Source organism: Chamaea fasciata, unplaced genomic scaffold (assembly GCF_029207755.1).
Source record: "Chamaea fasciata isolate MVZ Bird 193981 ecotype frontalis unplaced genomic scaffold, bChaFas1.0.hap1 SCAF_16, whole genome shotgun sequence".
NCBI lineage: Eukaryota > Metazoa > Chordata > Aves > Passeriformes > Sylviidae > Chamaea > Chamaea fasciata.
The window spans coordinates 9,595,641-9,609,719 of record NW_027094101.1 but is presented as its reverse complement, the minus strand read 5'-3'; the positions used below and the strand labels follow the sequence as shown (position 1 = coordinate 9,609,719).

Here is a 14,079-nt window from a genome sequence, read left to right as displayed (position 1 = left end):
GAGTAATTTAATGATGAATAATAAATAAAAATTACAGGCCTTTATTTGAGAAGCTTAGGTAGAGCTGTCACAGTAAAATTCATAACTTCCATCGCCAGATCCAAACAATAAAGAATTGTCTACTTCAGATGGCTTGAAATGCCTCTTATTGAAAACAGATGCTATTAGGTCAAAACATTTACGTTAAAAAATAACTTGTTATTCTCACTGTGAATGGTCTTAAGTGATTTGTTTAGATTTTTACAAAATCTAAGTCAGTTTCCTCAAGTTTCAGATAAAGAATGGCTCATTCTCATCCAGCACGGGACTTTGTTGCACTTTCAGATCTGCATCCAAACCTTGCTCGTCCTGTAAGTCTCACAGCCGTGCTCCTTTTGTTCCCAGATGAAATTGTACCCACCTGACTGTCTTATATTACTGCAAAATTATGTAATTGATGTGTATTTAGGCACTGATAGCATTAGTGCAATTGTCGGGTTAGAAAGGACCTTCCCTTCTTTGTGTGCAAAGCAGCAAAAATGAAAATGGATGCTGTTGTTTGTCCACAGCCCATGGGTACCACAGGCACAGATATTGACCAGACAATTCCATGTCTCACAGGCTCCTTTGTGGCACTTGAAATGGATGCTGAATTAGTGGGGACGTTATTAAAGACATTACAGAGTCAGCATTATGCAGCCACAATTATCTGTGACCTCAACAGCCTCTCACAGCAGGCTAGGAAAGACAGAGTGGAAATCTCACAGTTCCATGGCAGGGTTGGGTCTGTTTCTTTGGGATAAAAAAAGGAGTTTGCACAGAATCCCAGACTGGTTTGGGTTGGAAGGGAGCTCAAAGCCGATCCAGTGTCACCCTGTACCATGGGCAGGGACAATTTTCCACCATCCCAGGCTGCTCCAAGCCCCATCCAGCCTGGCCTTGGACACTCTTAGGGATGGAGCAGCCACAGCTTCTCTGGGCACCCTGTGCCAGGGCCTCCCCACCCTCACAGAGAAGGATTTCTCCCCTAATAAATCTCCTAAACCCACTCTCTGTCAGTTTGAAGCCATTGCCCCTTGTCCTGTCACTCCATCCCTTGTAGAGTCTCTCTCCATGTTTCTTGCCAGCTCCTTCAGCCACTGGAAGGCCCCAGTTAGGTCACCCCAAAGTTTCTCTTTCCCAGGATGAGCAATCCCAATTCCTTCAGCCTTTCCAGTCATCCTGGAGCCTCTTCTGGGCTCACCCCAACAGCTCCACATCCTCCCTGTGCTGGGACCCCGGGGGCTGGAGGCAGCTCTGCAGGTGGGCTCTCACCTGAGCAGAGAGGCAGAATTCCCCCTCCCCTGCCCCAGGGAAGTCCTGATGTTCCTGAAAAGAGTAAAAACACGGAGTTTTCCCATTCCCACCGCTTTTATTTGGGATGGCTCAATTTTTCTTTTCCTCATTTACTTTAAAGAAATGTAAGAGGACTAACAGAAAAGGGGTGATCTAAGAGAAGTTTTCTATCCCCTCAGAGTCACATTGATCCCAACTGATCTTCAGCAATGCTAATTTAACCTGTCGTTCACAGTCCCTCCCAAACAATGATCCACTTTTAACCCAGTTAAAAGCTTTTATTTTCCAAACAAATCTAATCTTGAGTATTGCAGTTAGCAACACACGGCAAGGGAAGTACTTTTATAAAATAATAATTTATGATAGAATGATCAGTGTGTGTTGTGTTAGGGACGTTGAAACAGCTGAACACACAGTCTGAAGTATCAAAATGGCACGGTTTATGAGTTTGCTGTTTATTTTAAAAAGTGAAAGAGATTCAAGTGTAAACACTTGCAGTGTGTTCATGAGTTGGTGGAGCAGCCCCAAGCAGTGCTCTGCCAAAACAGGCACCACGGGGGAGGTGTTCCCCATCTCTTTTGGGGGAATGACTGCTCGGGCAGTTGCACAATGAGCTGATCAAGGAAATGATCTCTGGAAGTTTTTCTCCCTTCCTCAGTCCAAAATAGTTTCCAGCCAGATCACTTCCTTCTGCCAGCTCCCCGTGCAGGCTCGGTGTTGGAGACACAGAGGTGAATGCATTTACAGCAGATTTCTTTGGGAAGTTGGACATTTACATCAGCAATCAGGCACCATCAGCTTAATTTCTGCAGGCACTCATCCTAAATATCAGTTCCCTTGACTGGTGGTGAGACAGGGGGAATGTCGCACTCTGATTTAATGGATTTTTTTTTTTTTAATTAAGAAACAAAACCCGGAATAGAAAAACAAAATCCTGCTCAGACTCACTGCATTCAGTTAGTGTGGCAGGGGGATATTACACAGCTGAACACAAGCGGCCTCTCCTGAGTGTTTCCATCCCCGCAGGATAAGGCAGTTCCCGTGCTCCCTCTAGTGATTCCAAGGAAATCGGAGAGCTGATTTTGGAGCAGTGGAGTCGGGAAGGTCATGCTGCTTTGTGAATAGGCACAAAATGAATCCTGGATGGGTTGTTGATTGTAACCCTGCCCTTCCCACCCGGCTCTGGAATTCTGCTGGAATGGGACAGTCAGGACTGCCAGGAGGCGCCGTGTTTAGGAGCTGCCACATCCCAGGGAGGGTCCAAGACCAGCCTGGGCAGAGCTTGGAGCAACCTGGGATGGTGGAAACCCCATGGCAGGGGGTGGAACTGGATGGGCTTTAAGCTCCCTTCCAACCCAAACCATTCCAGGATTCTGTGAGGTGGAATTGATGCAGGATGCTTCATGTTTTGAAGGATCCTGGCAGTATTTATTGCACTGTCCCACTCTGACTTTCCTTGCTGACCTCTTAAATCCAAAACTCTTCTCTGACACCAAGGACCACCTAAAAACCAACAACCACCCGCCACAGAGCTGTTATATTATAGATAGATAGTATATCTATATCTACATGTGTGCGTTTGCTCCCAGTAGTTGTGTTTGACAATTGAGAACAGGATGTTTTTCCATAATGAACACAGGTTTAGCAAGGCAGAATAAAATTGATTTGGGTCTGGATCAGCAGAAAAGCTCCTTGCCTCAGCTCCCTTGGGGTCAATTGAAAGATAACAAGAGAGAGGCACCTGTGGAAATTTAGGTTGTTTGGCTGAGGCCAGGATAAGCTCCTGTGAGTGCACACTTGTGGCTCGTGGTGCTGACAGCCAGGAAAACCTTGGACACTTCAGTGTAAAATAAATCCTGTCCAGACTTTCCATGGAGCACTTGAGGATGAAACAACATTGCTGCCTACCTGAGGAGAGATTGCTGTACAACAGCCAAAACTGTGAAGGTTTGGGGTGAACTTTTGTCCTCCCATTTTCTTCACAAACAGAAACAGATGTATTTATTTTGATATTTTTATTAGTCACAATTTTTTTCCTAGAGTAAACTGGTGTGTTTATGTTTTACTCTTTAGCTCATACGGTACTGTGGAATAAATAGATTAAAATGATTACCAGTCAGAAATATGTTTATTATCATCAGCAGAGTATAATTCCATGAAATCTAATTCATCATCTACATCTGGGTTTAATCTTGTACTCTATAATCTTTTTATTTTTCAGAATGTAATCGGGCTGGTTATTGGGAAAACAGATGTCAGAAGCTTTCCAGACCGAAAAAGTACAGTCCCTTTAAACTCTTTTTCCTTCGTTTTCTTCAACGGTGTAATTTGGCAGAGATGACTGAAATCAATATTGAAATGATAAACAGATTCCTCTAGTGTAAAATGGATAGAAAAAAAATGCACCAAAAAAAAAAAAAAAAGTGTCTGTTTCAGGACCAAGATGAAAGAGCAGCACTGGTTTGGTTAAACCATATCAATTAGAAATTGGGAAAACTCTGCTATGGAAGTGTTTCATGCTGTGAAGATGGAACCAATATGAACCCACTCTTCCATAAATGCTGCTGGAATGGAGCTGCTGCCTTCATATTTGTTCTCTCTTAAAACAGAAATGTTGAGGGCATGTCTTGTGCAGTGACACAAGGAATTTCTGGCCTGAGCAGCAACAGCTTCATCCGGGACAAAATGGGAATTGCATGTTGTTAATACAGCATTCATTGGAAATTGAAATAACAAATTTACGGTCAGGGTTGGTACAGACACTGTCAGGAAGCACCTCCAGCCCGGGAGAGCAATTGCAGCTCCAGGAGAAGGGCATAGTCATTCTGCTGGTACTGGCTCCTGCTGAGCTGCTGGAGGGGGGAGATTTTAGGGGAAAGTCATCGTTGGTGCTCCATGGACCTGCAATCAGGGAACTCTGTGGGATCACTCGAGTTTTCCTTGAGAGTTTAGTAACAATTCTCAATTCCTTGAGAATTCAGTGCTGTGATCTCTGGGCAGCTTTATTTGTGAATACCTACAAAATGAATCCTGGGTTGGGTTATTGAATTGTAACCCTGCCTTTCCCACCTGGACCTGCAGTCAGGGCACTCTGGGAGATCACTCGAGTTTTCCTTGAGAATTGAGTAACAATCGACTGCATCCTGCTGTGATCCCTGGGAAGCTGGATGAGACAGAGCAGGGCTACAGACAGCGATATCCTGAATTTTCCATCCCGCTGGGAACACTTTGTTCAATTAACCCCCCTGGGCAGTGAGCCTGCAGCCTGGGACATCAGCGGGGTGGTGTCACCCACGGGGTCAGCCCAGCTCCTACAGAATCGGGGCTGTGGGTATAAATTATTCCCGTTTGTGTGTTTGCCAGGCCCTGACTGTCACCTCCCGCAGCTCCCGCGCTTCTCCCGTGTTTGAGCTGTGCGTTTTTACGGTGGACAGGTACAACCACAGCAGGAACAACAGCTCATTCCCCGACACCAGCGTGTTCCTGCACCACCTGCTGGCCTCTAGTGGGAGAAAATCCCCGCCAAAATCCAGGAAAACCTCAAAACAGTACTTTTTATACACATATTCTAGTTAGAAACCAAGCTGTGCTTAGGAATTGCTACAGCCCCGTTTATTTTTTTGCAGACATCGGCACTGAAAGATACACCTTCGGTTTCACCATTCGTGATTCCCCAAGTTATTTCATTAATGTCCAGTCCTGGGGCAGAGAAGAGTACATCAGATCCCTCTCAGAAAGCTTCAGGGTTGGTGACTGTGGTGAGTTTATTTATTTTAGTTATTCTCACCACGTTTCTGTTTGCGTGGAAATCGGGGCTGTGCTGGTGGCTTCGCTGTGCTCTGCTCTGAGGACTCACAAACAGCCTAATTGGAAACAAATTGTTCAGCTCTGCTCAGTGTAAAGAGGAAAGGAACAAGATCCCAAGGATTTCAACTCAAGCCCAGTAAATATGTCAACAAAAGGAACCCACTGAGTGCAGCAGCTCAGAACTGGCCTGCAGTTAATCAATGTCAAATCTCACATTGTATCGAGGTCTTTAAAAATGATGAAAAATAAGCTGTAAAGCAGTTTGGTGTTTGTCTTCCCTCAGTTATGGATATGATTGTGATTGCTGAGAAAACCACAACAAAAATCCTGTATTTATCTACAGGATGTGCTTTTATTCTTTTAAATTCATAGAAAGATTTTGCTGCCTGTGGTTGTTTGGGTAAAACTTGTGAGCTTGCAGAGTGTACATGCAAAAAATATCTGTAATTGTACCTATAATCAATGTCTAACATTACTTATCAATGCTTTATTCTAGTTACAATTGAAAATCCTTTAATTCAGTCCAAGGAAGCAGAAAGAGAAGAAAAATTCAACCCAGTAACTCCTAGGTAAATTTAAGGCATGGAGTGGTAGTTCTTTCTAGAAAGATCAAAGTTAAGACTTGCTTGGATTTCCAGCAACATGAAATTGGTAGAAATATTTGGTGTTTTCTTCTTGTGTAGCTGTACCTTCCTCCTGTGGTCAGCAATGTTTGGTTAAATAAATCTCAAAGGAGAATATATTACATAAATAGAAGGTCATAAAGCAATAATGTTCTTTGTTACTAATCAGAGTAAATCCCATTTTTTGAGTAAAATCTACAAGAATTTTTGGTACCTTTAGGAGAAACTATAATGGAGAGAAGTTGCTTTTTCATATGACTTGAATTAACATTTTACACTGTTGATACCTCAGTGAATGCACTGCTGATCAATGGGATTTGTTCTGTTCTAGTGGCTACAAATTATTGCTCAGTGAAAATCACTCTGTGGTCAAAACCTCTTCCTGCTACAACACAGACACCAGGCTCCTGTCCCTGCTGCACCTGCCTGTCAAAAACCCTCAGGATTATTATTCCCTGGGGGACATCGTGGCAAATGGACAAAGCCTCCATGGGAGAGTCCTCAACGTGCTGGCAGCTGTGATGGCAGTGAGTGAGGAGCATTTCTCTGCTCTACCATCAATAAATTCACTGTAAATCTGTGTTTTGGGCTGTGATATCAGTAAGTGAGAAGCATTTCTCTGCTCTGCTATCAGTAAATTCATTGTAAATGTGGATTTTGGGCAGTGATGGCAGTGAGTGAGGAGCATTTCTCTGCTAACTTCACTGTAAATCTGTGTAAATGTGGATTTTGGGCCTCACAGTGGCCAGGACTCCATTTGTTCAGCTTGGCAGCTGAGTGACCATCACCACACACACCCTTTGATGAGATTTTTATTAACAAAATGAAGGGGAAAATTAAGTGATCCCATTTTTAGTAGTCTATAGCCTTTCTTACCTCTTCTAACCCTTTTATTTTCTAGGCTATGGGTTTTATCCTCCTAAACGCTGAATAGAGGATAAGTGACTTCTTCTCTTTCTTCTTAAAGGTTGGGGAGCCAAAGTATTTTGTGACTTCAGACAAAAGGAAAGGCCAGAGGTGTGAAGTAAAGCTGTATGATGAAACAGAGAGATCTTTCCCAATATTATGGTAAAATGTTCTTTAATTCACTAAAAAAATTACAAATTAATGCAAACACTGGTAGAACAATTAGCTGTAACACACACTAATTAACTAGAAGCCTGTCTTAAATATATTGTTATTTAGGAGGCAACTGAGATGAGGCAGCAATGCACACTGAAAAGAGACATAAAAAAGAGATTCATTAGAGTGGCCTTATATATCTTGTGTAGTTTTATGGCTTGCTGACAGCCTGCTGGCTCATGGATGGCAAAATGAAGCTCAGTTCCAAATAATTCCTTTTTTAAAATGTGGACACTCGAGCTAACTCAGGAAATAGCATTTGAAACCAGCTGCAAAGGCTGTTGTGTCTCTTCCACAAACAGGAGGGCAGGGAAATGAAGAGCACGATCCGTTTTTCAAGCCAAGCAGAACTGCAAGTGGAGTAGAAATAGGCTGAAATAGTTTTTAAATCGTTTTTAAATGTTTAGAATAATGCAGGAACATTTTGCTGTGTTTTCAAACTGTCCTGTTTACAAACATGAGTCGCCCTGCCCAATTCCTGCTGTAAACAGAGGGACCTTTGTTCACAGAGGAACTTTTGCATTTTGCCCAGAGTTTGTTCAATAAACTTGTGGCTTTTCCATGTGCAAGGGAGGTGTGGGTAAACCCTTGCCCTGGGATTGCTGTTTGGTGGTTAAAAAATGACTTCAGTGACCTCTGTTCCCTCAGGGGAAGCAAGCAGCCAGCCCTGCACTGTGAGCCAGGAACTGTGTTATCACCAGGGATGTTTATCATGGTTTTTCATACCCAGAAACCCAAAAGAAGCTTCTCTGGGGTGAACCCTTCCAGCCCAGGGCTCATTTGGAGCAGCTCCTCCATCAGTTCTCTCTCAGTGCTGGGACTTGGGCACTGGCAGGATATTTCAGAGCTGAGCACCATCAGATGAAAAGGAAATATCTCCAATCTTTTCCCAAGGATTAAGGAGAAAACTCACCAGAACAAATCTGTGCTTTGGCTGTGCTCTTGCCAGCCAAATTTAGGAGGAGCTGAATGAGATTTTATCAAGAGACCATGAAATCACCATTTTTGAGGGATACTTCTGACCTCACTCCAGTCTCATCATCCCCAGCCACAAAGCTCCCAGTGTTGGAAGTGGCTGAACATCTGGCCTGGGGATCTGAGCAATCAGCCTGGCCCTGCACAGCCCAGCACAAACAGCTCCTTTAACTGGGATTTGCTTCAGTTAGAAATGGCTTTGGTGAAAGCATTTCCCCCAGGTATATTCTGCATTTAAACCCATCTTTATTTTATCCTGTTTGGGAAGAAAGAGGCATGTGGAATTTCAGTGCTGCGTGTCTCACAAAGGAGTTGTGTCCCCTTTGGCCAATTTTATTAAACCACATTATTTAGTAGTTTAGCACTGAACGGTTTGGGTGCTGTTTCCAAAATGTTTTTCTTTTCAAAAATCCACTTTTGTTTAATTTAGCTGGGATAATGAATCCATCCAGCTGGCACAGAGTTGGATCCCCCAGGAAACAGGTAAACCAGTCTGGTTTATGGTTTGACTGTAGTTCTTCAAGTGACATTTCTTCTCCAGTGACATGGGGGTGTTTTTGTGCACAGTTATATTTGCATCAGATGTGAGAATCAATTTTGACAAATTTAGGAACTGCATGACTGCAACTGTGATATCCAAAACCATCATTACAACGAACCCAGGTAAGGGCTGCTCAAGTATTTCTTTGTTTTTAGTAATTATTTTGGGCTGGAATGTATTAATTAATCTATTGGAACTGTGATTTCTTCTGCTTGCTTATCACAAAGCTCCTTGCTTTTTGTCTGCTATGTGATGACCAGTGCCTTTGGCTTCTACTTTCATTTCATTTCATTTCATTTCATTTCATTTCATTTCATTTCATTTCATTTCATTTCAGCAGCTTTCATATGTTTATTCCATTCAGGACTAACAGTGAAAATAAAAAAGAGAAAAGCAAAACTTGTCTAATTCCAACATGTTTGTGCTACCAGAATAAAAACTTGTAAAATATGAAAATGCTGTGATTTTTACATGCAACATACACTGATAACTTTTTAAAAATGCATCTTCAGAAACAGCAGAAGCAAATGTTCTCTTCAGCTTCATCAAAGAGAGTGCCCAGGCAGGAACTCTGCCCAGCCCAGTGAAGGAGCTGGCAAATGAAACCATTAACTGTAAGCATTTGATTTTATTTACCTGCACAGTGTCATTTCATAGTGCAGCTGAAAGAATTCCTGCTCTGTGTGCTCAGAGAAACAAAACTCAGCTCCAGCCTGGCTGAATCTGTAAAGTTTGGATGGTTTCTTGGGGCTGTCCCTTATTTTATCTTTATGTATCTTCAGCTGCTGCCTGGCTGGTGTGTTCTTTCTCTCTGGAACCAGTATGGAAAAGTGAGGGGGAAAGCTTTTGTCAAAAACTTCTTTTGGAGGATTCAAAGATTAAATAATAGATATATTCCTGATCTGAGTTCCCTTTTGTTTTACGGGGTTTTTTTTTGGGGGGGGGGGAGGGAGCTTTTTTCTACTTTAAATCTCCTTTTTATTGCCTTAACATCCATTTTTACCATTGCCCTTTGAATCATTTCTGGCTCAGACACACTTCACTTGTCTTTTAAACTTGTAGTGGAGGCTGTAGTGGATGTGTACACAGTGGAACAGCTGAAAGAAAAAGCTCTCCAGAGTGATGGGAAGCTGGAGCCTCTCTATGGAATTATTTATGGCTACATTTCCACCCTGGACATCGATGAGAACGTGTCCAGAGTCCTGCGCAACAGATGGTGAGCAACTGCCTGCCTGGAGTGTGCTAAAAACTGCTTGTCCCTCTTCCCCAGACACAAATGACATGGAGAAATATTTTAGTCCCTTCCCAGAGAAGAAATAAAACTCCTCTGGAGGATGCCATGTGGGTTTCTGTGGAGGGTTTTGGTTGAGGGCTCTTTGCGGTCCTAGACTGAAAAAGAAAGAGATCACTTTGTCTCAGGCAGACTCAAGAATTTTGGAGATGAAAAACATTTTTAAAGACATAAAGTCTCTTGGGAATTCTCTGTGTAGAAAAATGTTTCAGGAAGGATAAACTGCATCTCTGCATGAATTCCCTCCTCGTGTTCCAGCTCAATCTGCCGGTTCATCGTGAACGAAGCATCCAACACCTGCACCTTCTGCAGTGACGCCCCTGCAGAGGCCAAGTCCACCTTTGCCAGCTTTGACATCTTGGTGGATGTGACAGATCACACAGGCACCCTGCACTCCTGCTACCTGTCTGACTGTGTTGCTGAGGAAACCCTGGGCTGCACAGTAAGGGGAGAACTAGGCAGATCTTAGTGAGCTCAGCTTGGAGCCTGATGAGAATTACAAATATCTGTGAATGTTCTGTGTCTGTGTGTGTAAGAGTTACAAAAATGGCATGGAGGGATGGATGGAGGGAGGGAGGGATGTATGGATGGATGGATGGATGGATGGATGGATGGATGGACGGACACACAGAGCTGATGGACAAGGCAAAAGTTGGAAGTCAGTAGATGCCAACAGGAATTGTGTTCAGTGTAAGAATGAACCCAATTCAGAACACTGCTTCTTTTTTTTTAATAGAAAAATACAGCTTAGAAATGTATAAAAAGATGTTCTTTTCATCATCATTCTGTTGTGGAGATGTTTTAACTGCCTGCTGAAGTGTTCTGTGGTGTCCTGTTAACAGGTCCAAGAATTCCTCATGATGGAAGAAGACCAGAAGACTGCACTGAAATGGCAACTCCTCTTGGAACGAAGCAAGATTTACTTCAAAGTTAGTATTCAATGTTTAATTCAAAACAGTGGCTATTTTTCACTTTTAAACTTGTACTTCTGGGCAAAACTCTCCTTAATCTCCCATCTCCCCTTTCTCTGTCCCTATTTCTAGGACAAAATAAAAGTGTTTGACTTGAGCAGTGACAGCCATATGGCATAAATGTGTAAATAATGCAAATAAATCTGTCAAACATGCTGTGTGACAGCTGAAAATAATCTCTGTCAAGGTGCTGTGATAACAATGATCCTTAATTATTTTTCCAGGTTACTTCATCACCCAGTTGGAGAAGTGGATTGAAAGTGAATCTTCTTTCCTGCAAACTGGCAGATCCTGTAGAGGCAAGTCAGAGCTTTTTGGGAAGAGACTGGAATTATCAATAAATGCCAGGAAAGACTTCCTTCAGTCTGCTGTTAGAGAGGGAATTCTGCTGTTGTTGGATTTTGCCAAGTCTGTTCTGATGGTAAAGGATTACAATTACAATACCTCTAAGTGGGCTTCTGAATTCATATTTTTTTGGTGATTGTACTTTAAAAAGTGTACTTAGGCCTCAGCTTAAAAGTTAATTCTACCAAATTCAACCCCCTCCAAGGGGGCTGGGAAGTTTCCTCACTCAGCTGAGATCTTTGAAAACAATCAGAAATAACAAATAGGTAAAAGAGATCTGTTGAACTTCTGTGGTTTTAACTGCTTTGCTGCTTTTGTGTTAAAGAAACTGTTTCTTTAACTCTTTTGTGTTAAAGAAATAAAGACCCTCCTTAAAACAATGCCTGGGTTTGTGGTGAGGCCAAACCTGGAGCTGTGGGCAACAGCAGGGCTGGTACTCTTTGGGCAGACTAAGTCTAATTAGAGCAGTCACTTAGCAGTGACCTCTGACAAGTAAAAACCAAGCTGAGGCTGGGAGCAGGACTCTGAAAAGAACCCAGGTATGTATATTGTGCCTTTCTCCGTGGTTTTTTTCCCCTATTTTTAACATATTCCTGTCCATGGCTTCCCCTCCTGCTGGTGTATTTGTCACATTCTCACCTTGTGAGCAGGTTGTGCTGTTTCAGAAGGAGATGCCCCAGCCCTGCTCTGGCAAAGGGAACTCCCCAGGGAACTCTGATCCCCTGGTGCCCTCCTGACCCCCTAAAGCAACGTGGCACAGAGAAAACCACCACAGAAACAGGAAATCCTCACGAGCAATCCCAGATTGCATCCTTCACTCATGGGTGGGAATAAAAGACCCCAAAAATGCTGCCAGCCTTGGGTCACGGCATCCCTCTTGTACCAATAAACCATTAAATATTTTCCAGCCATAACAATTCCCATCCTGAAGGGAATGTTTCCAATAACTTCATTCCAACTCTGTCAATACTCGGGGCTGGAGACCAAACTGCAAATGATGCCCTGCTGCTGTTGCCAGAGATGGGAATGTTTGACAGGCAGGAGGAAATGCAAACAGCACAGACACTTTAATTCCATCCTTCCTCTTCCGGAGCTGTTCACCCTGAGGTCTATTTTAATTCTGAAGAAATTCTAAAGAAATTGTTTAATTTCTTTTCCCAGTGTGGTGTGCAGCAGCCTGGACTGTGCTGCTCTCACAGAGCTGCCTCTCTTTGTGAGAGACAGGATTTTTCTCTGTAAAATTCCCCACTTTTAAAACCAAAGCTTTTCCTAGCAGTTATTAAGATCTGGCTCTGATAAATGGAAGTGTTTAACTTGGGTGCTTTGCATTAATGTAAAAAAAAAAAAATTAAAAATCCATCTGTTTCTGTTAGAAACGAGCCAGTTCTGTGCAACCTTTGAAAAATCTAAGTTTTGATGTCTGCATGGGGAGGATTTTTTAAATTATGTTTTACAACTTGCTCTGTTGAATTGAAAGAGAACTTGCTGTCATGCAAACTGGTGGGGAGTGCTGGATCAGCTGCAGTTGGGAGCTGGGGAAAGTTACCCAGTGTGGCTTTTAGCAGCTGGAAATGCTTAAAACTCCAACTGCTGCAGTTACAGTTTGACTAAAAATACATTGAAATCAGTCAAAAGACAAGTTTGGTGGTGATCTTTACCCATATGCTTCTTTATTGTTGATCTTTCTGCATTATTTTACTTTTAGAAAATGTTTAAAGCTCAGTTTAGGAAAAAAACAATCTGCCAAACATCTGGCACACTTCCTGCTGCCTTCACCCCTTGGAGTGGGAGGAAAAGCCACCCTCCTTTAATCTGTATGTTTGGAAAAAGCAGGGAGGAATCACAAAACTAATCCAAAAAATCAAACATTTTCTCTCATAGAGGAAACTCTTTGTGAAGCTGCAATTCTTGATTTAAGGTTGCACATCTACAAGTAGAACTTGGATTTCCCACAGCATGGCTGTGCCTTAGCTCCTACATCATCATCTGAATTGTTTTGATTTTAATTTTAATTTTAAGGCAATACACTGGCAAAACTCAAAGCATCAGCAGAAAGGAAGCACATACAGAAGGACAGCCAGCCCCATTCCCCATCCCAATGTCTCCATTGCCAGTTCCCAGGTATGGTTTTGGAATTCACTTCTGGAACCTGGAGCTTCTGGGCTCCACCTGCTCCAGGCTGGGCTGGACTCCAGGTCTGCTGAATCCTCCATGGGAATGGGGTTGTGCCAGTCACAAAACACCTTTCGGGCTCCTGGGTTCCGTGTCTGGTGTGTGGCAATCCCTTGGGAGTGTTCATGTCCCCGATGTCCCCGTGCCAGGCAGGATCCCTGATCAGGATCCCCGTGTCTGCTGAGCCACCCTGAACCTCACGGACACCACGTCCCTGATCCCCGCCTCGATCTCATCGTTGGCCTCCACCGACCCCACTCCTTTGGGAGAGCCCGTGAGGATCAAGTCCCCTTCTTCCAAGGGGAACACGTGGCTGATGTAGCTGATCAGGTACGGGATGGAGAAGATCATGGACGAGGTGTCCCCCTCCTGCCTCAGCTTCCCGTTCACCTTCAGCCAGATCTGCAGCTTGTGCGGGTCCGGGATCTTCTCCTTGGGCACGAAGTCACTGACGGGGCAGGAGGAGCCGAAGCCTTTGGCCAAGGTCCAGGGCAGCCCTTTCTTTTTGCACTCCTCCTGCGTGTCGCGGGCCGTCATGTCCAGGCACAGGGCATAGCCGGCCACATGCTCCATGGCCTGGGCCTCGGGCACGGCCAGAGCCCTGCGGCCGATGACCACCCCCAGCTCCACCTCGTGGTGCAGGTTCCGGCAGTAGTATGGCCGCAGGATGGGGGACCCCTCCCGCACGTAGGCCGAGGAGGGCTTGAGGAAGAAGAGCGGCTCGGCGGGCAGGGCGCTGCCCATCTCCTTGGCGTGCTCCGCGTAGTTGCGCCCCACGCACACGATGTTCCTGCCCCACTCCCAGAAACGGGACAGCGGTTTGGAACCGGCCATGGCCGCCCTCTGCCGTGTCCTTGCCGGGGAACCCGCACGGCGCCGCCGCTTCTCCTGCTCCTCCTCCCCGAGGCGAGCGGGCGG

General features: G+C 44.1%; 2 protein-coding genes across 3 annotated transcripts; one reads left to right on the top strand and one right to left on the bottom strand.

Annotated features, from left to right (window-relative positions):
• Window positions 1-281: 281 nt before the first annotated feature.
• On the top strand, window positions 282-11,274 carry MEIOB (meiosis specific with OB-fold). 2 transcript variants are annotated; one of them, XM_066197843.1, is made up of 13 exons: window positions 282-350; window positions 3,536-3,593; window positions 4,941-5,072; window positions 5,618-5,690; window positions 6,076-6,271; window positions 6,712-6,812; window positions 8,272-8,324; window positions 8,409-8,504; window positions 8,895-8,996; window positions 9,445-9,598; window positions 9,932-10,115; window positions 10,516-10,602; window positions 10,869-11,274. In XM_066197843.1, exons 1-13 carry the CDS (start codon window positions 282-284, stop codon window positions 10,983-10,985), a joined length of 1,422 nt encoding a protein of 473 aa, XP_066053940.1. In that variant the 3' UTR covers window positions 10,986-11,274. The 2 variants fall into 2 exon arrangements, with proteins under 2 accessions (XP_066053940.1, XP_066053941.1); XM_066197844.1 differs by lacking the exons at window positions 282-350; window positions 3,536-3,593 and adding an exon at window positions 3,048-3,261.
• Window positions 11,275-12,629: 1,355 nt separating this feature from the next.
• Window positions 12,630-14,073, bottom strand: FAHD1 (fumarylacetoacetate hydrolase domain containing 1). Its single transcript, XM_066197865.1, has one exon. It carries the CDS (start codon window positions 13,993-13,995, stop codon window positions 13,324-13,326), a length of 672 nt encoding a protein of 223 aa, XP_066053962.1. The 5' UTR covers window positions 13,996-14,073; the 3' UTR covers window positions 12,630-13,323.
• Window positions 14,074-14,079: the final 6 nt, after the last annotated feature.

What these genes read in the sequence shown, in the direction of transcription:
- MEIOB (XM_066197843.1), top strand. Translation starts at nt 282, where the DNA reads ATGGCTCATTCTCATCCAGCACGGGACTTTGTTGCACTTTCAGATCTG. An exon ending in ATCCAAACCTTGCTCGTCCT is followed by an intron (nt 351 to 3,535) that starts GTAAGTCTCACA and finishes TTTATTTTTCAG; the next exon opens with AATGTAATCGGGCTGGTTAT. An exon ending in AAGCTTTCCAGACCGAAAAA is followed by an intron (nt 3,594 to 4,940) that starts GTACAGTCCCTT and finishes ATTTTTTTGCAG; the next exon opens with ACATCGGCACTGAAAGATAC.
- FAHD1 (XM_066197865.1), bottom strand. Translation starts at nt 13,995, where the DNA reads ATGGCCGGTTCCAAACCGCTGTCCCGTTTCTGGGAGTGGGGCAGGAAC.